The sequence below is a fragment of the Doryrhamphus excisus genome, linkage group LG5, assembly GCF_037039965.1.
Source record: "Doryrhamphus excisus strain RoL-2023G ecotype Guam linkage group LG5, RoL_Dexc_Guam_v1.1, whole genome shotgun sequence".
NCBI lineage: Eukaryota > Metazoa > Chordata > Actinopteri > Syngnathiformes > Syngnathidae > Doryrhamphus > Doryrhamphus excisus.
Genome location: NC_136361.1, coordinates 17,303,649 through 17,326,394, shown reverse-complemented (window position 1 = coordinate 17,326,394; position 22,746 = coordinate 17,303,649). Strand labels below are relative to the sequence as shown.

The 22,746-nt window shown below is 42.8% G+C and overlaps 4 protein-coding genes and 1 non-coding gene across 7 annotated transcripts; 3 read left to right on the top strand and 2 right to left on the bottom strand.

Annotated features, from left to right (window-relative positions):
• Nucleotides 1–195: 195 nt before the first annotated feature.
• On the bottom strand, nt 196–5,826 carry smpdl3b (sphingomyelin phosphodiesterase acid like 3B). Of its 2 annotated transcripts, XM_058053751.2 has the most exons (9): nt 5,398–5,826; nt 5,196–5,328; nt 4,919–5,132; nt 3,297–3,394; nt 3,073–3,216; nt 2,825–2,994; nt 967–1,147; nt 699–832; nt 196–635 (listed from the first exon to the last, which is right to left on the bottom strand). In XM_058053751.2, exons 2-9 carry the CDS (start codon nt 5,254–5,256, stop codon nt 264–266), a joined length of 1,374 nt encoding a protein of 457 aa, XP_057909734.2. In that variant the 5' UTR covers nt 5,257–5,328; nt 5,398–5,826; the 3' UTR covers nt 196–263. The 2 variants fall into 2 exon arrangements, with proteins under 2 accessions (XP_057909734.2, XP_057909733.2); XM_058053750.2 differs by having other exon boundaries at nt 5,196–5,826.
• A 237-nt stretch (nt 5,827–6,063) lies between these two features.
• Nucleotides 6,064–10,776, top strand: rpa2 (replication protein A2). The gene is made up of 9 exons (XM_058053753.2): nt 6,064–6,230; nt 6,372–6,466; nt 6,615–6,716; nt 6,813–6,926; nt 7,018–7,092; nt 8,256–8,366; nt 8,448–8,567; nt 8,643–8,737; nt 10,462–10,776. Exons 1-9 carry the CDS (start codon nt 6,218–6,220, stop codon nt 10,547–10,549), a joined length of 813 nt encoding a protein of 270 aa, XP_057909736.2. The 5' UTR covers nt 6,064–6,217; the 3' UTR covers nt 10,550–10,776.
• Nucleotides 10,609–15,321, bottom strand: themis2 (thymocyte selection associated family member 2). 2 transcript variants are annotated; one of them, XM_058053465.2, is made up of 6 exons: nt 15,081–15,321; nt 14,867–15,007; nt 14,395–14,805; nt 12,162–13,270; nt 11,977–12,085; nt 10,609–11,905 (listed from the first exon to the last, which is right to left on the bottom strand). In XM_058053465.2, exons 1-6 carry the CDS (start codon nt 15,223–15,225, stop codon nt 11,811–11,813), a joined length of 2,010 nt encoding a protein of 669 aa, XP_057909448.2. In that variant the 5' UTR covers nt 15,226–15,321; the 3' UTR covers nt 10,609–11,810. The 2 variants fall into 2 exon arrangements, with proteins under 2 accessions (XP_057909448.2, XP_057909447.2); XM_058053464.2 differs by having other exon boundaries at nt 10,609–12,085.
• Nucleotides 15,322–15,902: 581 nt separating this feature from the next.
• ppp1r8b (protein phosphatase 1, regulatory subunit 8b) lies at nt 15,903–21,071 on the top strand. The gene is made up of 7 exons (XM_058053266.2): nt 15,903–16,007; nt 16,379–16,439; nt 16,729–16,882; nt 17,584–17,801; nt 18,708–18,852; nt 18,985–19,049; nt 20,256–21,071. The coding sequence occupies exons 1-7, from the start codon at nt 15,955–15,957 to the stop codon at nt 20,607–20,609; spliced, it is 1,050 nt and encodes a 349-aa protein (XP_057909249.1). The 5' UTR covers nt 15,903–15,954; the 3' UTR covers nt 20,610–21,071.
• Nucleotides 16,482–16,655, top strand: LOC131105760 (small Cajal body-specific RNA 1). The gene has a single exon (XR_009119992.2).
• Nucleotides 21,072–22,746: the final 1,675 nt, after the last annotated feature.

Here is a 22,746-nt window from a genome sequence, read left to right as displayed (position 1 = left end):
TTACCTGGTGGTGGCTGTCACTCAAAATGCGTATTATATTTTTGGGATATATATTTAAAAATTATCCTTTTTTTTTTTACTTCAGCTTAATGGCATAATATATTATTAATATCAACAGTTCTTGCATCGATACAGGACATTAAGTGGCGATAGATTGGGAATTGCACCTAATCAGATTTGCCAATTTCTGCCAATTTGCAGACCGAAACACCATTAGGATAGACAAAAACAAAATGGTGACTGATAGTAAACAAAAATAGGAATTAAAAATGTTGATTAAAAACAAACAGGATACTTGCAGCCACAGAGAGAACGAGAAACGAACCACCGCCAATGAAACTCGCCGCTTCTGTCACCAGGCAGCGCTCGTACCTTTCGTAATCGACTTCTCGCGCCGCGCACACGTGGTCCACGCGGCAGGCGGCGTCGCACTCGCTGAGGTCGTAGCTCACCGAATTGAACTCATAGTACTTCTGTAACTGGCAGTGGTCTGCAGAGATTCCCTTCAGGAGCCGGTCCATGGAGGCAGGGGAGGCATCTGGGACGCGGAAGCTCTCGGTGAGGCGATATTCCTTCTCCCAGCGATCCCGGGCAGTGTTGGCATGAGTCAGGTTCAGGTAGTAGGTCACCACGTCCTACGTGGGGAAGACATGGCATCAGGTCTGGCATCTTAGCGGCATTTATGTCCAAAGTCTTACTTTGACGAGGAGGGTTTGGATGTCATATTCAAAGATCCGAATGCCAGGATTGTTGGCGCCGTTTTTGACTCCGGGGAGTGTTGTCTCCCACGGTGTCACCCCAGGGGTGAGGAACATTGTGCTGATAGGAGAACCTGCAGGAAGAGAGACTGTGATGTAAGTCACTGTTTCTCCATGGCATGTAAATGGCATGTAAATGGCACCATTGCCAAATGAATTGATGTTTTTGTTCTCCGCCATCTTGTAGCAAACAGTGTCTGGACGTTACCCTCTGGGTTGTAGAACATGCGGAACGTGTCGGTGTGATGATGTCCAAAGAATTGTCCCACGATGACGGAATGGTGCTTCTGGATCAATTCCATGTATCGCTTGTTGAAGTGTTTCCTGAACCAGGACTTGTTTCTCTTCTTCTCAAACATGCCTGGAGGCACGTGACCGATGATGTACACCTGTGGGTCAGAAGCCAAACATGAGGTAGCATAAGTGGGTGTGGCTTTGCTACCATGGTCAGGGATGTAATACACGAGTACACTTTATTCCTGTTTGAAACTCTTCCATGACATCACTGCACGGTGGTCTAGTGGTTAGCGCGCAGACCTCACAGCTCGACTAACTCTGTGTATAGTTTGCATGTTCTCCCCGTGCATGCGTGGGTTTTCTCCGGGTACTCCGGTTTCCTCCCACATTCCAAAAACATGCTAGGTTAATGGTTAAGGGTGTACCCCGCCTCTCGCCCGAAGACAGCTGGGATAGGCTCCAGCACCTCCGCAACCTTCGTGAGGATAAGCGATAGAAAATGAATGAATGAATGAATTCCCCATAGGAAATGATGTAAAGTGAATGAATCGGTTCCAGGGTCAATCTCGCCATCAAACATTAACTGGCATACATTAAGGCTACATGCTAATTAGGGATCGTTCATATTCTAATGATCAGCTTTCCTATATAGTATAGCAAAATTCCAATTTTCCTGTCCGATTGTTATCATCACACTTTCTGACTTTGCAGTACCTTCTATCAAACTTTCTGTGGTGGCATCACACAGTTACATTTCCTGTTCTGTGGTTATAATCATACTTTTCCATGGTACCCCCTTCTGTGGTGCCATCACAAAAACCCCAAAATAGTTAATTCTAATAATGCATTTCTCATATTGTACCAAACAGCAACACACTTTCTTATGTTCCCATACATCCATCATCATACATCCATCCATTGTCTTCCGCTTATCCGGGTTCGGACCACACAGGCAGCAGTCTAGTGAAGTCCAGATTTCCCGGTCCCTGGCTACTGTACCTCTTCCTGTTCCACCGGGAGGACACCGAGGCATTCCTAGCCCATCTGTGAGACATGATCCCTCCTAGGTCTGCACTGGGGGTCTCCTCCCAGCTTGGCATACCTGGAACACCTCACTAAGGTCAGCCATCTCAACTGGCAGCGGCTCTACTCTGAGCTCCTTCCGGATGACTGGACTCTCTTAGGGTGAGTCCAACTGACTCATTTCAGTCACATGTATCTGCAGTGTTGTTTTGGTCATGGTTTAATTTCCTGTTCTATGGTTATAGTCACTCTTTTTCTTGGTACACTTTGGTGATGCAATCACAAAAAAGTCCAAAAATAATTAGTTTTTCTCATGTTGTACCGAGTAGCAACACACTTGCTTATGTTATTTCCTGTTCTATGGTTATCATCACACTTTATGCCACTGGTAGGAAGGGCGTCCCAAGATGTTTTGTTTTGACAAAATCTCATATCAATATTTTCCTTGGGTGGCACGGCACGCAGACCTCACAGCTACGAGACCAGGGTTCAATTCCAACCTCGGCCATCTCTGTGTGGAGTTTGCATGTTCTCCCCGTGCATGCGTGGGTTTTCTCCGGGTACTCCGGTTTCCTCCCACATTCCAAAAACATGCTAGGTTAATTGGCGACTCCAAATTGTCCATAGGTATGAATGTGAGTGTGAATGGTTGTTTGTCTATATGTGCCCTGTGATTGGCTGGCCACCAGTCCAGGGTGTAGACCGCCTCACGCCCGAAGACAGCTGGGATAGGCTCCAGCACCCCCCGCGACCCTCGTGAGGATAAGCGGTAGAAAATGAATGAATGAATGAATAATTTTCCTTACCTTTTCTTTGTTTTTGGTCGCCTCTGCTAGGACCTGATCCGCCCAGCTAAACTGTCCCGCGGGGTCTTCATCATTTTGGGTCAGCATGTTGTTGCTATAGTATAGATTGGTATTGAGCACCAACATCCTGAAACCGGTTCTATTTAGCAGCTTTTCCGTATAGTATCCACCTGCGTGCAACACACATTCATATCTCTTTATATCTCCATTAAGAAGACATCACTGATCGCCAGGCTTAAAACAACCACCTTTCCGGAATGTTACACCGGACTCGGGCTCCAACCAGTGTTGCCACATTTGGGCTGTTTCGTCGTACATGAAGCTCGGGCCTCCAGGCAGTTGGCTCTTGGGGTGGTAGTCATGGTTACCCAGGGCAGAGTACACTTTAGTTCCTGCACACAGACAAATAACATTTATGAGGCCATACTGAAAAGTCATTTCTCTGACTTCCCTTTTTCCGAGTGTGACATACTTGGGAAAACCTCATTTATGAGGTGTGTAAGATTTCTGATAATGCTCAGTACTGCCTCTGTGCCCAGTTTCTGGTTGGGAACGTGCGGTGTGTCGTCTCTGTGTGAAATAATACAAGCATGGAAAAATTTTATTCCGATTGGGGTGTTTTTTAGGAGACCAGGCGCACAGATTTACAATTAAAGCACATAATCATTTAATCTCATTTTATATTTAAAATAATAAAAAAATAAAAATATATTAAAAATAAAATTTTAAATATTTATATTTAAAATCTTTAAAAGATATTCTAAAAGAGAATTGCAGTGGAACCTCTGAGGTTGAACAACAAGCAGTAGCAACACACAGTAATGCCTTGCAAAATCATTTTGATTAATTTTGTCAAGAATACAGATAATTAGTCATCAAAATATGTATATTTAAGCAATTTTAAAGTCTTTTTGGCCTCAATAAAGCATTTCAAGCATAAAAATTGCTGAATGAAGGAAAATACAAGGCCTGGGTACACCTGCTATACAGGAAGTTATTGTTCAGTATCCTCTGCACTGATTGGCTCACCCTCGTACAACATGTGTTGCGACAACAATGTCTCTACATTATTGTTACACATCGGAAAAGTATCTTTGCTCTTGTGAGTCATTTCTGGAAATTTTATGTGAACTCCAAAATGTCTAAACATGCTTCCTTTTAGTCTAATTCCTGTCATATTTTCCATTTCTATACAGTACATTATTGTTTACTATAATTAGTTATATGAGTAAAAAATATAATTATAGTTTTAAACAGGCGTTCTATGCAATTAACAGCGATAAAGGAGGGATTACTGTATAACACAATGGCAAACACTGTAATAAGATCCTGTTTGCATTTATTTACGTCCGCAGCCAGCTAAGAACGGCTAAATGCTGCTTGCTAACCCTGGATTATGGTGGAACTAAGAGGCAGGAAGTGCAACATCCGCTCACTAAACCAAAACTTTAAAAAGTGGACTGGCTGTTAGAGTATATGTAAACAGGAGAACAATTGAAATCGGGTGATGTTTTTTGTTTTTTGACTTAGAAAGGGCTTCTCTAAAAATAAAAATAAACATACTGCAGAGCCAAAATAGCAAGACATCTTTCAGGGTCACCGGAAAGTCAGTTGAGATTCAATGTTATTTTTTTTAATTCAGACAATAGTAAACATTTACAATAAATATGGCATCAATTTCAAATAAATTTCCAAAAATCAGTCATATGCAAAAAATATGACTATGAATGGAAGTTCACAGGTGCGATACTACAGTGTGCACGTTCGATGCCACTCACATAGGTCCTATGAATTGTCAGGTTGTTTTTGTGTATGCTCAGATACTTGAAAAAATAAAGGGAACATTGCTTGTGGTGTTTAGGGACTTGGTTACCATAACTTTTGGACATTCCTACCCATCATACAAGTGTAAAAAGAAGCTAACCATTACATATTACATCTATTAAAGCTATTTGTTTGTTACTGTTGACATACATGCTGTTTACTTTTTGACTCTTTGCATTCATTAGGTAAGAATCACAAAAGAGAAAGCAAAACTGACTTGTCAAACTAACGGTTAACAGTCGAGAATGCTGTATAGATGAGACTACATACCCGGTCCACACAATGAAATCCGGGTCCGGTAGGATGTTCCTCATAGTATAAATGGAGGAGTTGATGAGGTTCCACGGGGAGTCGCAGGCATGGTCACCAAATATGCCCGCATTGGCTGCAGGTCTGAAACCGCTTGATGCACACACCTTAAATGGGTCATCTCCCAGACTGTAGGACGGGTCCCAGTGCAGGTCAGTGATGTGCCAAAAGTTGCCTGTTGAATTTAAATAATTGTTTAATTACACACCTGTCTTTGCTCTGTATTTAGGTCACTTACCTAACAGCGCAAGAGACCCTTTAAAAAGAAGACAACACAGCAGCAACCTCTGTGCAGACATGTTGAAGAAAGCACACACACACACACACTAATGGTGTGTGTTCGAGTCCACTGAGAATGGGAGAGGCCAGCTCTGATAGCAGACAAAGCTCCATATGCGTCACAAATTTATTGCCTGTCATATTGTCAATATTTCACTCACCCAGGAAAGAAACCACGTTTTGTTGATTTTACATGCAATTTCCGAATTTACTCAATTACCAGTTTGGTAATTCCAAAACGTCCCTCACATTGAAATCAGACACAGTGAAATATCAATACATATTTTCACAAATCGAAGAAGTTGGGTGGGATGTCTCCATATTCACTTCTTATGTCATTCTTGAAGTTTATTGTATTAAGTCCTTGCAAATATAGTCATAAATATAAAAAAGCTCGTCTTAGAACGACGTTAGGTCGACAAAACTGAAGTAAAATGAAAACGATACGTTGCATTCACTGCATCTCACCACAAGTATATTATTTTCTCATAGTAAACGTTTTTATAATACAGGATACACGCTTGAACGCACCAACAGAACTGCATATGATCGCGTAACGACTCTATGAACTACGATTCGATTCGCGTTCCTTGAAGGCAGCACGACCTGTTGTAAATATTGTATTTTTTGACCCGGTGTTAATCTCGCAGGTTTCTTTTTCGTCTCTCCTTGTGATACTTATCCTCTGTGTCATCTACAACAATATTTTAATTCCTAACAAACGACGACACTTTTATCACTATCATGGTCTCAACTGGGGCAATGTAGCATTTCTAACACGCCACTGACAGAAGGTTGCCAGACAACAATCGGGGCATTTCTACCCTCAATTTATAAGGAGCTTCGCGGGAATTGTAGTTGACGCATGCGCTTTTAGTTGAAGTACGCGCGGGAGGAAGCAGTCAGACAGACATGTTCATATGTCCTGCTCATTATTAACATTTGAAGTTCAACTATTACCACCGACTTTGTTCGAATAAAATGTGGAACCAAGGTGAGTTTAACGCCGGTTCGTCTTGTTTACAAGAGCACCGGACGAATAACTTTGCTTTTGTGGCTTCATAAGAGTTAGCACAGCTTGTGATAGACAACAAATGCAGCCATTGTTTTTGAGCGTTGTTTATTTATTTCTCAGGTGGATATAATGACTCCACTATGGCGGGGGGATACACTCAGTCCCATGGAGGCTTTGCATCACCTTCCCTTTCTCAGGGAGGAGAGAAGAAAGGGGTAAATGCTTGAATATGCACCTTACTGTAATGTGTTTAGTGTATTATCTTTCTTCAAAGTGGGACTTAGATTCCTAGTGTCGTTTTCATTGGTCACAAAAACACTTGACATAATGGCTGCTGATGCCATTTTATGTGTACTTTTGCAGAGAACCAGAACCTCACAGATCATCCCCTGCACTGTGTCCCAGCTGATGAGCGCTTCCCAGTCGGATGAGGCCTTCAGAGTTGGGGATGTGGAAGTGGCACAAGTGAGGATGCCTTTTTTTATTTTTTTTTAAATGCAGTCTCCCTTTATAAGTTGAAGGTTTATGGAAAAAAAATCAAAACAATGCATGGTTTCTTAGGTCACCATCGTGGGAATCGTCAGGAGTACAGACAAGTCCATGACCAACATCCAGTACAAGGTGGACGACATGACGTCAGCCCCCATGGATGTGAAACAGTGGTTGGACGCAGAGGTAAGTATTTGGACTGTCATTGGACTATTAAATTGATCATGTGATACTGTAAAACACTGGATGTTTCACAATCCTTTTCGTTTTGTCCAAGGACCTCAATGTAGACGGAAATATGTTGCCTCCAGGGACATATGTCAAAATTTCTGGCAACCTGCGTTCCTTTCAGGTGAGTTCAGGCTCCTGCTGGAAATATTTATTAATATATTTATTATATTTATATTTTATATTTATTTATATTTATTATAATATATAATTATTATTATATAATAATATATAATTATAATTATATTTAAAATATTTTTAGATCAATTTATTAATATTTATATTTATTTATTTATATATTAAAATCTTACATAAACAATAAAATTGCAGCCTGTTCCAATACAATATTTAAAAATTGATCCACACTAATTAGACTAAACAGTATATTCCTTGAGATAAAATATATACACTGTATGTTATGGCTGCTGTGAAATCTTTATCGATTAATCGAGTAATTGGGGGGAAAAAACATGTTGTTGCTTGGTTAAAGAGCAATAATAATTTTACAAGAAAGAATAAAACATTTGACTAGTGATGGCGAGATGAAGCCCCATAAGGCTTTGAACCATTTCAGTCAACTGGTTCGAGAATGGATTCATTTCTTGAAGCTTCATGTGCACACTTCACCTCTCAATAACAATGACAAACAGTGAAAATACAGGTTTTGAAATGCAAACATACCATCTCTTAATAGTGTTGATTTGGCTTACTGATCAAGTCAAAATGTTTCCACACAGGAGAAAATTTCCTCTTTCTAGCTGGCTCCTTATCTTCTCTCTCTGAACTCCAAACTAACGTAACCGTATAGGAACCAAACCATGGACAAACACTATCCACACGCTCAACTGACTGACTCTCACCACAAAACCCCACATTTTAATGTTTAAGCCTAAAGCCCAAACAACAAACAAAGAAATTTTCGCAATGGACTTTATGCTGCAATCGGCGAAACCAAACTTACTTTCCCACACAACCTATACAAGATGGCGGCTTCAAATACGACAGGTGGCAATTGTGTACTGTATAGTTGTTTTATCCATCAGTCACACCAGCGACCGCTGGAGTTTCAGTATTGCTGCAGAGCGGCGACGGCGAATCAATAGTCAGCGATTCCTCAAATAAAAATTAATATTTTTTGTAATCAAGGTACTCTAATTATTAGAATAATCATTGCAGCGCTAATATATTTATATTTATGTCCCTGATGAAGTGTAAGTGTCTGTTTTGTATAAAAGTGTCGTGGTAATCGTTATCGTAATGCCAAACGTGTCCCCCGCGTGTGTCCAGAATAACCGCTCTGTGGTGGCATTCAGTGTCAGAGCCCTGGAGGACATGAATGAAATCACGTCACACATGCTGGAGGTGGTCCAGGCGCACATGGCACTCGGCAAGACTTCGGTGAGGAAGCAAAACACAGAAAGATGATCCGGTTTCCTAAGGAAGCTAATTTTTGCTAGTGGCGGCACAAACGTGTTTCAGGGTCAGCCGGGACAGAGTGCCTCGGCCTTGATGCGGTCTACAGGAGGCATGGGTGGTGACGTGGGCTATGCGGGCGCATCTGACATGACTAACAACGGGCTCAGTGCAAACCAGAACCAGGTGAGGAGTACGTTTAATGTTCTTGCTGAAACATGGCGTCATGTTCTGATGGGTTGTCCTTTCACGTGCATGAAGGTGCTGAGTTTGATACGAGGATGTCCAGATCCACGCGGCATCAGCATTCACGACATAAAGCTGAGACTGGGCAGCCTCAGCATGGCTGTAATCAAGTAAGTGACCACATGACAGGTCAATTACATGGTTCTAATGGCTTAATGACTTTTATGTGAGGTCATTTTATTTCAATATTTTCCTTCTATAAGTCTTCTATAAGTTCTATCTACTGCGGTGAACAGTACTAGTACAGTATTCAATCTGTTTGTATTGTAAAATTGTTCCAATTCACATAAATTGAATAATTCACTGTACTGGAAATAATCTGTTCCAAGGTCAAACTGTCAACCATAATGGTCTTTAACTGTACAATTATTTTTAAAATGTTAATATCCGTAAAGGAAAACTGCATTTTTGGGGTATTTATCCATCCATATACCTCGTGTGAGACATGCACACGTATATTTCTTTATTCTTTACGTCTAAAGAAAGTAAAACAGGCAGCAGGAATGCACGTAATGGGATGCAACTATTCCACCTGTAAAGCCTTGCAAAAACCGGTAACAATGCTTCAGACTCTCCGTTATATGTAATTGATTGTGATGGGGAAAAAATAAAAAAATGAACTCATATATTGACTACAGCATATATCAAAATTACAAGATGGCTGGCGATCACAGTTATGTTTTGCATCTCTAATCATTTGTTTATTCAGTTTTGTTTTTCAACAAAGAATGAGCAAATTGATGTGTTTTAATATTTAAAAAAAAAGCATCCTATTAAAAAAAAGATGGTCCCCATAAACCTTAAACATTTGATTTACAGGATTCAGTTAGGCACAGAAAATAAGTCATGAACGAACGGGCCAAAAGAACTAGTTCTTTTTTGTGAACGGAATGAACGAGGTCACCGCCTCTAAAGTACCCGTTCAGTCCTTCCAGTTGCAAAGGCTCTTTTTTGATTGGCTGGAGAGTCAATAACTGAGTCGTAACGCCGGACCAGGGAGCTGAGATGCTCGGATCCGTAGGGCTGGCATAATACTTTGAAGTACAAAATGAACGGATCTTTTTACTGAATGAACCGGAATGATCCAGTTCACTGAGATCAACGGTTTTGTGCATCACTAATTTACTAGGGATGTTCCCATCAGGGTTTTATGGTGCTGATTCTCATACTGTCTGTTTACATTTTTGACAAAATTTCCCTGAAGAAAGCATGGTCTCACTGCTAAGAGACCTCGGTTCGATCCCACCCTCCCATCTCTGTGTGGAGTTCGCATGTTCTCCCCGTGCATGCGTGGGTTTTCTCTGGGTACGCCGGTTTCCTCCCACATTCCAAAAACATGCTAGGTTAATTGGTGACTCCATATTGTCCATAGGTATGAATGTGAGTGTGAATGGTTGTTTGTCTATATGTGCCCTGTGATTGGCTGGCGACCAGTCCAGGGTGTACCCCACCTCTCGCCCCAAGATAGCTGAGATAGGCTCCATAATCATAAGTCACAATTTTAGGATTTAAGCTCATAATTATGATTCACTGTTGACATTTTTTTTTTCAGTCATGAAAATGAGCTTCCGCGGGATTGGTGTTGAATTGTTTTTTTTTTTTACTTTTTGTCATGTGGCCTGATCACTTGTGGGTTCACACCCCAGTTGACTAAACATGCAACTGCAGATTTCTCAGAACTCGGAATGCAAATTCAATATTCGTAGAATATGAATTGTACTTCCCCATAGCTTCAGGGAATTGAACTTGTGTACTGAAGTGATGTATCCTGAAATATCGTTGATGATTAACGATAACGGTATTGTTCTTTGGAATTATTAAAAAAAAAAAACAGGCAAGTGGTGGAGTTCCTCAGCAACGAAGGTCACATCTTTTCCACCATCGATGAAGACCATTTCAAGTCGACAGACTGCGACGAGTAGATGCTCTGCCTCCGCTAAGAAGGTTTTTTTTCTTTGTTCAAATGTTGATATTTTGTCATTTAAAAAAAAAAAAAAATACACAATTTGTGTCCTGTACCTGAGAATAAACAAAATACTATTGATTTATTGTGTCATTTATCATACAATACTGTGATACATGACAACCCTGGGGGGTGTTACATAAGTTGTGATGTAATAACCAGAATTATTGTCTCGACTTTCATTTTTTTTTTCATTCTTTATGACATTTTGAATAACTAAGACAATGGTGTTTTGATGGATTGCTATGATATGTTTTTCCCGGCATTCATCTGTTTACGTTCAAACCAACTTAAAAAAGTTCTGAATGGATTTGGATGAAATTTTCAAGAATTGTCGCAAATGGGATATGGTAGAACTCATTACATTTTGGGGGTGATGCAAAAGTCAAAAGTTTTTCCAAATTCATAATTTTTCGTAAAACAAAGTACCTTCTACTTCCATATTTCTCAACCGATTCAAGCCATTCCAACGTCAACTGTTCAGGACATTTAGGCTACCTGTTATGACTTCCAGATTCTTGCAGGCCTGTCCAGCACAGTAACACCATTGTCAGTAAACCAGTTACTAGTGGTTTTGGCAGCCATCTTGGAATATGAAGTCGGCATCTCCCAAAAGGTTTTCAGCAGATGGAAGCATGAAGTGCTGCAAGATCTCTTGGTAGACAGCTGCATTGACTTTGGTGAACCAACACCAGCAAGATGACCTATTATTTGGTGCCACAGCGTGCCACTACGTGCCAATCACATAAGATTTGACGCGAACTGGCGCCGGAGGCCCGGTGGACTCCGACCATCATTGGCGCAACTTGGCTCGTGCCATTACATTCCAGTGTATTCCAATAGGCGGCTTGTTTGCGACATTCGGTTCCACTTGGTGGACACTTCGAAGATTTTAAACATTTTGAAATTTTCTTTTCGGGCCACCACGAGCCAGTTGTGAGGCAGTTTGAGCCACTGCACGCCACTAGGCACCTTATTGGCAACAGTAGGCGCCACAGCAAATTGCATTGGAGCCAACTGTCACCAACAGGCGCCGGCCCAGTGCTGATGGAGGGGTGCAAAAGGAAGTCGTCCGACAAGGCCACCTGGGGAGTCAACCTGCCCCATTAGCATTAGCTTAATTGCATCAGCTTTGTGCATCACTGTGAGCGGCTGGATGTAATTCTTTAGCTAAAAGGTTGCTGCAAGCTAGCATTGTATGGTATGTAGAAAGCCACAGTCTAGTGGGCTTCCTTCACCATCACTGCCAGCATGTTCTCCACTTGTTCATAGTCGTCTGTGTCTTCTGCTGCTGCAGAAGCACACTGTGGTGACCCTGCGAGAAGAAGCATGTTTGGTAGATTCCATAGTTTGCAGCAACACAAAGATAAATAGGTTGTCGTTCACCTTCAGTGTGAGTCGCCACGCCCACGTATGTGTTGGGCGTGGCCCTTGCGGGCAGGGTTGGAGGCGCTGGGTTCTTGCGTGGCGTGACTGGCAGCGGTTTGTCGGTTGCCTGGCGAGCCAAAGGGGAAGTCGAACAACGGGTGGCTTTGAATGTAGTGTGAGAGAGAGATGATGGTCGTACTTACAGGAGGCGCAGGAAGTGAGCAGCTCTCGTTTCTGCTTCTTAAGCTCAAACTGGAAAACTCTTTGCTCGGCGTGCTTTGGGTCAGCCTTATGGTCAAACCAGACTGATTCCTTTTGGGGGGTCTGGGGGGAGGCTCTTCCCTTGTCATAGCCTCCTTAAGGAACTGGTGCAGGAACCTGTCTGTCACCTCGGTAACACACTCCATGTGACACTCTTGGGGGGGTACAACAGGCCACGGAAGGGCATGCTGGGTTTGATACACAGACACCGAGATCCTCTGGGTTGGGATCTCGAATGAGAGCTCCGGGGAGTCCAGGAAGCTCGCCAAGATGGTGGGCTCCAGCGTGACCCCCTCTATCCGAAGACACGGAAATCCCACAAGAGGGTCCGTCTCCCGTTTGGGATCCCGGGTAACTGCTTTCACATCCAGCGGCAACTTGAACATCCTTCCCAAGTCTTCCAGTTTGTACTTCTTGTTGTCGCTGAGCACCTCCACAAAGTGGCCTTGCATGTACAAAGGCAGAAAGACCTCCTCATCTTCTTCATCTACATCTTGGAGACGCTGGCAAACAAGAGCTTCAACGGACTGCCTCACAGGGCCTCCACATGAAAGCAGGACTTTTTGACAACCCACCACCTGAAGCTGCTCCCCGACACTCAGCACAGGAACACCTTCCTCTTCAACTTCCTCACAGTTCCTTGTGACGGACACTTTTAAGCCTGATGTTTGCATGGAGGCCACATAGAGCTCATAGACAGAATCGAACTCTCTGGGACGCCTCCGGAATTGTCCGGCGTACTGATTTGAGACAAGGAAGTACTGCAACTTGCGACTTTTCAAACTGGACATCACAGTCATTTCCGAAGTTCTCTTTTTGTGGAAAATCAGCAAGGTTCCTTTCCGAAGGTGTGTCAGCCATCTGCAATTAAACAGATCACAGCACTCCGGACCATCCAGGACCTCCACGACAACGGGGAAGTATTCGTCAGGTTGGGAATGGATGTCTGTGAGACTGAGAGGGGAGACAAAGTTGACCTCCATTTCCTTGTGAGTGATGTCCACCACGTCCACCTCTAAGCTGGATGGGAACCTCAACATGTTTTTCCTCACTGCGCACAGAAATCACGTAATTTGTGAGAAGATATTGGGATCATTACGTTACAAAAAGGAATCAAATGAAGCACACTTTTCTAATTAATAATTAATAATAATGATTAATCAGCATTTGGCATTATGTGTGAAATATGACCATTAGTGATGGATTTTATCAACAGATAAACGACTATATATACATATATATGTTTGTATGTGGGCTGCACGGCGATCGAGTGGTTAGCGCGCAGACCTCACAGCTAGGAGACCTCGGTTCGATCCCATCTCTCCGTGGAGTTTGCATGTTCTCCCCGTGCATGCGTGGGTTTTCTCCGGGTACTCCGGTTTCCTCCCACATTCCAAAAACATGCTAGGTTAATTGGCGACTCCAAATTGTCCATAGGTATGAATGTGAGTGTGAATGGTTGTTTGTCTATATGTGCCCTGTGATTGGCTGGCGACCAGTCCAGGGTGTACCCCGTCTCTCGCCCATAAGACAGCTGGGATAGGCTCCAGCACCCCTTGTGACCCTCGTGAGGATAAGCGGTAGAAAATGTTTGGGTCAGGGCTAGTGCCACTTTGTTTCACAGTATGCACTATGGTGCATTCAAGGACTATCGAACAAAGTGGGAAATTGCACCATTGATAAAAAAAACATCAGTTCAGCATAAAAACAAACATTTACATGTCGTTTGCCTTTTTTTTGTTTACAGTCAAAATTAAATAGCTCAGTGACGCTATAGTAAATTCATTCATTCATTTTCTACTGCTTTTCCTCACGAGGGTCGCGGGGGTTGCTGGAGCCTATCCCAGCTGTCTTTGGGCGAGAGGCGGGGTACACCCTGGACTGGTCGCCAGCCAATCACAGGGCACATATAGACAAACAACCATTCACACTCACATTCATACCTATGGACAATTTGGAGTCGCCAATTAACCTAGCATGTTTTTGGAATGTGGGAGGAAACCGGAGTACCCGGAGAAAACCCACGCATGCACGGGGAGAACATACAAATTCCACACAGAGATGGCTGAGGGTGGAATTGAACACGAACACGACCGCCGTGCCGCCCCCAACCCATAAATGAATAAGGAAAAAAATGTGTATGAAAGCAGGAAGTGTGATGTCGAGTGTTCTCACAGTTCATGATGGCACAGATCTGGTAGACAGGACTGAGGACGAGCGTCCTTTTACACATAGCGGTGTTGAGGAAGTGGAACCGTTGAACACGCAGGCATGGTGAAGCCATGATCTCCCTGAGAGTGAAGCTCTCCTCGCCCTCGCACACGTAGAACTCCCCACGAGTCTCCAGCGGTATATACATCTCAACCGAGGCCTCCTTGTGGTTTCTGACATGGCAGCGGCACCGATCATCTTTCATGGACAGCAAGGTCAAGACTGATCCCGCCCCTAGCGTTACATCTTCAAGGGTGATTTTGGAGTGTGTGGTGAATCTGACAGGGAGGCAGGACTTTAAATCCACAGGCCTCAGCTTGACCAGTTCCTCCACTGTGCTGTACGGCGTCACCTCTGGGATTACTTTAAACTGCCCTGAAAAGAACAAAATGTCACCTATGGATCATTTCAGGTGCTAAACATCTCTAAGGAGCACCTGTGTGGTTGATGGGCAACTCAAACGTCTCATTACTGTTGATGTCTTCGCAGCATACAGATAAGAGTTCAATGCCGGTAACCTTGATGATGTCCCCCGTGGAAAAGCACACCTCATTCCCAGAGATCTCATAGATGGAGCCTAGAAAAGACAACAGCAGCACCGGTGAGGAGATCTAACAGTGGCACTTTTACTCACAAAGACATAAACCTACCTTGGAAGTACACTCCCGAGCAGACCTGTAGGATTCTGGGCAAACTTGTGCTGTCTAGTGATGCGATGTACTGCTGGAGAGGCAACACGCTGTTGTCGGCCATCGCTGTGCGTGCTGAAGGGCAGGCCATCAGAGAATGAATCATGCAGACAGACAGATGCGATAGTGGGGTGTCTCTAGATCCAAAACCACAAAAGAGAAGGAGGAAGTCACAGATGCTTCTGCACAAAGTTTGCAAACAGAAAGCATAGCACGCCTTCGGCATGGTAATATGCAAACACAGTGCAAAAACATGAAAACAGTCAATATTTATTTAGTCATAGTAATATAATCACATTAATAAACTAAAAAGCAAAACTTGTAATTATAATACAAATAATATTAGCCATAAGTATAATATTACTCATGATAATACTATAAATGTCAATTATATTTGCGTGTATAATTAAATAACTAATTAAATAATTATTAAATAATTAAATAACTATTATTTAATTGAAATTCCTATATCCACAGCACATATTTAATAGTTATATTTCATTATATTAATAACAATGATAAAGGCATATACTTTGTAGAGTAATTAAAACAAAACAGATACAAAGAACCTGCAAAAAATTAACTGACTACAATGCATTATTAGGTACAAAATATGAAAAATAAATACACACATTTAATACAATAATTAATCGAATCAATAATACGCGTTCAAAGTACACTTGTAATTGACTGCGCGTTGTAGAACATCACGTCACGAAAATCCAGCCAAATATACAGGTTTTTCCGCACTTAAAAAAAAGAACTACAATTCCCAGCAGCATCAACATCGCGGTTTACCCAACATGCCCCGCGGCTCCGGGAAGATGAGGCCAAGATGGCGACTAAAACAAGTAACGACGGCCCCCCTCCTTTTGATTGTCCATCATGGTGAGCGATTCCACATCTTTTTGTTTAACATTATGGCGCAATGCAGTTATTTGATGCAAAGAAAGTACACCAAAATGGAATTATATTCCTTATCTTCGTTTAAGGGATGCATTTTTGTAATATAGCGGGAGGTGGCTAAACGTAGCATTCCGGCAATGCTGGCTAGCTAACGAGGTTAGCTAACTTGGGGATGCACAGATAGTCAACCAAACATAACGACGTGTTAGTTTATCCGCTAGATATCTGCAGACGTGTTGCTTTTCTGCCTTAATTTATCGTATTTTGGTTATTTTTAGAGCTTGAGCATTATTACAATTAGAGCACAGTGTATTCAGCATTCATAGTTTCTAGTTAAGATGGTTTGCTTTCAGGGGAGGCAAGCCACCCGTCGGGCTCCACCTCGACGTGATGAAGGGAGACAAACTGATCGAGGTGAGCTGAATGTGATGCATTGCATCCATACTCTCTCTTGAATGGCACCAACTACAAGCCAGGCAGTCCAGTAGAGTCCCAGCTTGAGTTTCTCAAACTGGACTTTTACTTCAATGGCTGCATGGCTTCTTAGCGGTGCCAGAGCATAATAAAGCCCTGATTTTAAGCTTCTCAGTGGGGAGGAACACTGTTGAGTTATGGCTCAGAGGCACAGTCATACTGCAATATTGTTGGTGAATATGTCCAATCCGGCAAGATGCATTTTCTCTCTTTTTTTGTGTGTGTGTAGAAATTGATCATAGACGAAAAGAAGTTCTACTTGTTTGGGAGGAATCCAGACTGGTGCGACTTCACCATCGACCATCAGTCATGCTCACGCGTCCATGCCGCCCTCGTCTACCATAAACATTTGAAGAGGCTCTTTCTTATAGACCTCAACAGCAGTAAGTAGTAATAGTAGTAATATTACGCGCTAACGATGGATCTGCGCGATCGATCGATAGCACTGCGCCCGAGATGGATCCATCGTGAGCGCAGAAATGTATCGATTTCTGCGCTCACGATGGATATAACTGCCTAGTGCTGGAGACCGATGCTTTGACACTGCGCTGACGATATAATGACAATCGTTGATCTGCTAATTGCATACAATGACAGGGTTAGGGTTAGGGATTCGGGTTCACCCCCCCCCCCCCCCCGCCGAGAACGGTAACAAAGTGAACTGCTTGACAATCAATCAAAGATTTGAAATTTGCATTCTTGTTGATTCTTGTAAGTAACAACGCTCAGCGCTGCCATCTGTTGGCATCTAAACAAACTACACACATCCATCCCGGGCGCAGTAATATACCATCGATCGTGAGCGCAGAAATCGATCGATCGATTTGTGCGCTAACGATGGATCCATCTCAGGCGCAGCGCTATCGATCGATCGCACAGATCCATCGTTAGCGCATAACAGTAATACTGGATAATAGTAGTACCGAGTGTATGCAGTTGTAGCAAGCTACATCCCATTATAATGTGTTTATGAGCAAGGGCAAACTGGTAGCACCAAATGTAATTGTGATGAACCACCACAAATGGTAAACACTGCATAGAAGTAATGAATGAGCATTTTATAATTTTTTGTTTTTTTTTTTAGCACATGGTACTTTCCTTGGGCACATCCGTCTTGAGGCACACAAACCTCAGCAGGTTCCCATCGACTCCACAATATCCTTTGGCGCTTCCACACGGACTTACACCATCCGAGAGAAACCCCAAAGCCAGGGAGGGGGAGGCACTGGAGACATTAAGATAGGAGATGAAGATGAGCTGAAAGGACTTCTCGGACTACCGGAGGAGGAGACTGAGCTGGAGGTATGGAGGATACACTTGATAACAATGGACCACCCTCGGCCATCTCTGTGTGGAGTTTACATGTTCTCCCTGTGCATGCATGGATTTTCTCCGGGGGCTCCGGTTTCCTCCCACATTCCAAAAACATGCTAGGTTAATCGGCGACTCCAAATTGTCCATAGGTATGAATGTGAGTGTGAATGGTTGTTTGTCTATATGTGCCCTGTGATTGGCTGGCGACCAGTCCAGGGTGTACCCCGCCTCTCGCCCATAAGACTGCTGGGATAGGCTCCAGCACCCCTCGTGACCCTCGTGAGGATAAGCGGTAGAAAATATTTGGGACAGGGCTAGTGCCACTTTGTTTCACAGCAACTATGGTGCATTCAAGGACTATTGAACAAAGTGGGAAAAAAATCATCAGTCCAGCATAAAAACAAACATTTACATATGTTTTTTTGCCGTTTTTTTTGTTTACAGTCAAAATTGGAGCCTGGGGGCTATTTACAGCTTGCCCATCATTATAAAAATAGAATATAACAAGGAAATAAAAAGTCAGCAGTAATTTTACAAGAATAATGTCAAAATAAGAGAAAAATTATGTAATCTAACAAGGAAAAGTTAAAATTTTATGATAATAACCTAATACGAGGAAAAATGTCAGTTTAGTAACATTAACAATTATCAGCAATTTTTGGAAAATTAGGTTGTGAAAAAAAAGTTACATTACAAGAATAACATGAGCCAACAGACTTGTATGTGCCTTGTGATTGTCTGGCGACCAATCCAGGGTGTACCCCGCCTCTCGCTCGAAGACAGCTAGGATAGGCTCCAGCAGCCCCCGCAACCCTCGTGAGGATAAGCGGTAGAAAATGAACGAACGAATGAATGAATAACAATGGAATCATGTGGGATCATTTTGCCTGGCAGAATCTGACGGAGTTTAACACGGCTCACAACAAGCGCATCTCCCTTTTGACCATCGAAGAGGGCAACCTGGACATCCAAAGGCCTAAGAGGAAGAGGAGAAACTCTAGAGTTACCTTCAATGAGGAGGACTGCATAATCAATCCAGGTGCCAAAAACCTCTTCTATGCAGTCGTTAGAGATTGTGCCTTTCACACAATAGCGCAATGCTGTAAAGAATTTTTTTAAAAAAATTTTTACTCTATTTTTTTCATTTTTATTCTGTTCAACATGCCCACAGAGGACATCGACCCCTCAGTGGGACGTTTTAGGAATATGGTGCAGACCGCCGTCGTCCCAATCAAGGTAAGGTTTGGCTTTGTCACTTATTAAAGCCATTTACTGCAGATTATAATGGCTGTCTGTTGACTCTTTTTCTGTACTCCTAATATACAAGATGCACATCGACTACGCTAAAGTACACTCCTGATCAAAAATAAGTGAGACAAAAAAGTGTGAGTAAACAGTTCAAGTGAATTAGGCTGTTCATCAAGACCATAGCTAAAAAAAATCCTTCTAAACCCTCCTAAAACTGAAATGAAATGTCGAAAAAAGGACTCAGTAATACGTAGTAGTTAGGGATGAGCCGGACACTTATTATAAACGAGTATGTGTTACAGATAATGTATTTTTGCCGGATATGAGTATGAAACCGCTTTTCCTCACGAGGGTCGCGGGGGGTGCTGGAGCCTATCCGAGCTGTCTTTGGGCGGGAGGCGGGATACACCCTGGACTGGTGGCCAGCCAATCACAGGGCACATATAGACAAACAACCATTCACATTCATACCTATGGACAATTTGGAGTCGCTAATTAACCTAGCATGTTTTTGGAATGTGGGAGGAAACCGGAATACCCGGAGAAAACCCACGCATGCACGGGGAGAACATGCAAACTCCACACAGAGATAGCTGAGGGTGGAATTGAACCCGGGCTGTGAGGTCTGCGCGTGAACCACTCGCCCGCCGTGCCGCCCCTCATTAAAAATAATTAAAGAATGAAGTCTTAAGGATCACCTACACAAACACACATCAATCCGATTTCTATTTCTGACCTAAAATAATGTACAGATATAAGCCCTGCCCATTGCAGGTCAAACCACACCCACTTCCGGTTTATGCCCCACCCCTCCGAGTACAGATACAGATCATTTAAATGGGAGAACAGATACAGACAGCGTGTACATTTTTATTAAACTTTTCTTACCATCCATACCTAAATGTTTGCAATTGAATTTAAATCGGGGGAACACCCCGGATGGTCCCAAAGATTGACGTAATTCAAAGTCCTTTGTCAGGTGGGAATTGCGAAATCCGGCATTGTCCTGTTGTTAAATCCAGTCATTACCACACAGACAAGCCTTCAGTCATGAGGGATGCCTCCTGCAAGGTCTCTCGGGTCTCAGTCATGCCAGCTTAAGAGCACACAAACACGCAAGAATATGAAGAGGATGTATCAGGGCTGCTGCTTAAGTGCAGCCTGATGTTATCATTGTGCTCACTTTTGTTTTAGAAACGGCGCTCAGAAGGTCAAAACACGTTGGGTCTGGACAACTTTGCCTCAAAACGTATGCACGGTTACTCCCTGAGCAGCGGCCTCTACGGTGACCTGCCTCCCACCAGCCATGAGAACCAGCCCACAGGCGCTCCGGGTGGCGCCTCCATGCAGGGCGGCCTCCCATTGCCTTTCCCCAATCCGGCACCCGAGGTGGACTTGGCACCAGAGGCTCACCAGCCCCCCGTCATGCTCAACCCCACTCCTGTCACGGCCCCCTACCTACCAGAGACCCTCAACGAGCCACGCAAAAAGAAGTACGCCAAAGAGGCGTGGCCGGGCAAGAAACCCACGCCGTCGCTACTCATATGACCGCTTTGCCCTGCATGCTGACTCTCAGGTACCGGCGGGGATGTTTCACTGATACCAACCTGGCCGAGGTGGCGGCAATCAGCCCTGACGCCACTTTTTATTTTGTGCTGGTGGGCCTTCTGGTGCGGAGCAGTTGCATACAAAACGAAAAACCACATGTTGAGCCATGGTTAGAAATGGTTGTGTGTCAGTAACGGGATTTGTGTATCAGACTAATGTAACGGTCTTTAGTTGTTTTCCACTCTTTTCAGTGCTTTTGAAAACGCTATTAATAAATGGCGAAAAGAGTATTTTTATACCCAGGATTTTACTCTGACAGTCCTGTCAGTCAGGAGGAAAGAGATCTGGTTATTTTTATTTTCTAACACATTACAGTCGATATGTGATGAAGAAATTGTCTTGTGTCTTAATGGATTTGACCAAATTCTAATAAATATATTGCAGTCGTTTTGGCAGCCAGTAGATGGCGACTTGTGCGCACATGATGGTTGGACAGCAACGTAGATGCAAAAAGGCAAATTTGGTAGGACCACATTCCCAGGTGGGAACAATTATACCGTTACAGATTGGTGCAGATCTGGGTAAACAGATCCGATACATAGCTTATGATACCGATATTTCGATACGGAGATAGGGTGAAGCAACCCCCCCCCCCCAAAAAAAAAACACATTTTGCCTCACCCCTCAGCTGGGATACGTCCCAACTTACCAATGACTCAGAGGACAAGCGGTATCGAAAGTGGGTGGATATTTTGCAGTATCGTCAAATATCACACATTTCAGTGTTTGGGTTGTTCAACAAACGAAAGCAATTGTAAAACAAACGAGAATCTGCATCAGTTCAACCTGTTCCATAGTACATGCCTCAAGACACCCAAGTATGTCAACTTACCCAGTGGCGGTTCTGGCTTGATTGACGTCTTGAGTGGACGATGCTAAACCCCACCCCTTCCCACCCCACACCAATTCACACTGCTAATTTTTCTTTACAAAAGATTCATTCATACATTCATTCATTAATTTTCGACCTCTTATCCTCACAAGGGTCGTGGGGGTGCTGGAGCTTAGATGTTTTTAAAAAATATATATTAAATCACACATTATCCCCAAAAAGAATGTCATTATATTAGAGCAATTGCTTCTATAATTTCTTAGTATTTAAAACCTTGTAATTAACCTGGTAGGCGTTTTGTTTGATCATGTTGTACAGCATGAAGATTTTTTTTTTTTTATGTTTTTTTTTTTTTTAGCCCTCGCGGCACCCTGAAGAAAAGTCCGCCCTGGGAAATTGTGACTCATAGCTAGAACCGCCACTGGCAATACTAAAGCAGAAATTTAGCAGGTAAATTTGTATTTGGGTTGCTTAAAGGGGAACTGCACTTTTTTGGGGTGAATTTTACCCATCATTCATAATCCTTATGTGAAACATTAACATATTTCCTTCCCTTTTCTGTGCATTAATACAAGAAAAAAGTGTTTTCTGCTAGCATACAGTGATGTCATTGATGTCATACACATATTTCGACTATGAAGCCCTCTTAAAAAATAAACCCTGACAACGTTGTATGGTTTTATACACATACACTGATAACATGTAATAGTTGCAGTATCTTGACATATTTTGATGATTTAAAACACTACTGAAACTTCTTTTCTAGTCGCATTGATATACATACTTATGCTAGTTCTGTCAACAACAGTGGCAACAAAACTCCGCTCTCCTTGGGATGGCTGTGTCTTCCAGCACAAGACGTGGTGTGTTATTTTATCCTTAGGTAAAATATGCTGACGGCAAACGAGCATCTTGTTGAGTCTTTGTAGCGATTCTTCCGTCTGTGAATGACGCTGAGATTAACGATTAGCGAGGTGTCATGTTAGCTAATATCAATGCCCTGAGGAAATAAGTTTCGGTAGTGTTTTAAAATACGGAAAGATATGGCATGATCACAGCATGTTTATCAACAGTTGCAATGTTAGAGTTGTTTTTATAGAGGGCTTCATAGTCAAAATACTGTAGGTGTATCCCAATGACAGCACTGTAAGATAGTTGAAATTAATGCTATTAATGTTATAATGCACAGAAAAGGGAAAAAAAACACACAAAAAAGTGCCGTTCCCCTTCAAGGCAGGAAACAAA

What these genes read in the sequence shown, in the direction of transcription:
- smpdl3b (XM_058053750.2), bottom strand. Translation starts at nt 5,256, where the DNA reads ATGTCTGCACAGAGGTTGCTGCTGTGTTGTCTTCTTTTTAAAGGGTCT. An exon ending in CATAAATGAGGTTTTCCCAA is followed by an intron (nt 3,217 to 3,296) that starts GTATGTCACACT and finishes GTCTGTGTGCAG; the next exon opens with GAACTAAAGTGTACTCTGCC. An exon ending in TCCAAACCCTCCTCGTCAAA is followed by an intron (nt 636 to 698) that starts GTAAGACTTTGG and finishes TTCCCCACGTAG; the next exon opens with GACGTGGTGACCTACTACCT.
- rpa2 (XM_058053753.2), top strand. An exon ending in GGGATGTGGAAGTGGCACAA is followed by an intron (nt 6,717 to 6,812) that starts GTGAGGATGCCT and finishes ATGGTTTCTTAG; the next exon opens with GTCACCATCGTGGGAATCGT. An exon ending in CTCAGCATGGCTGTAATCAA is followed by an intron (nt 8,738 to 10,461) that starts GTAAGTGACCAC and finishes AAAAAAAAACAG; the next exon opens with GCAAGTGGTGGAGTTCCTCA.
- themis2 (XM_058053464.2), bottom strand. Translation starts at nt 15,225, where the DNA reads ATGATTCATTCTCTGATGGCCTGCCCTTCAGCACGCACAGCGATGGCC. An exon ending in CTCGGGAGTGTACTTCCAAG is followed by an intron (nt 15,008 to 15,080) that starts GTAGGTTTATGT and finishes TGTCTTTTCTAG; the next exon opens with GCTCCATCTATGAGATCTCT. An exon ending in GTTGCCCATCAACCACACAG is followed by an intron (nt 14,806 to 14,866) that starts GTGCTCCTTAGA and finishes TGTTCTTTTCAG; the next exon opens with GGCAGTTTAAAGTAATCCCA.
- ppp1r8b (XM_058053266.2), top strand. Translation starts at nt 15,955, where the DNA reads ATGGCGACTAAAACAAGTAACGACGGCCCCCCTCCTTTTGATTGTCCA. An exon ending in AGGGAGACAAACTGATCGAG is followed by an intron (nt 16,440 to 16,728) that starts GTGAGCTGAATG and finishes GTGTGTGTGTAG; the next exon opens with AAATTGATCATAGACGAAAA. An exon ending in TCTTATAGACCTCAACAGCA is followed by an intron (nt 16,883 to 17,583) that starts GTAAGTAGTAAT and finishes TTTTTTTTTTAG; the next exon opens with CACATGGTACTTTCCTTGGG.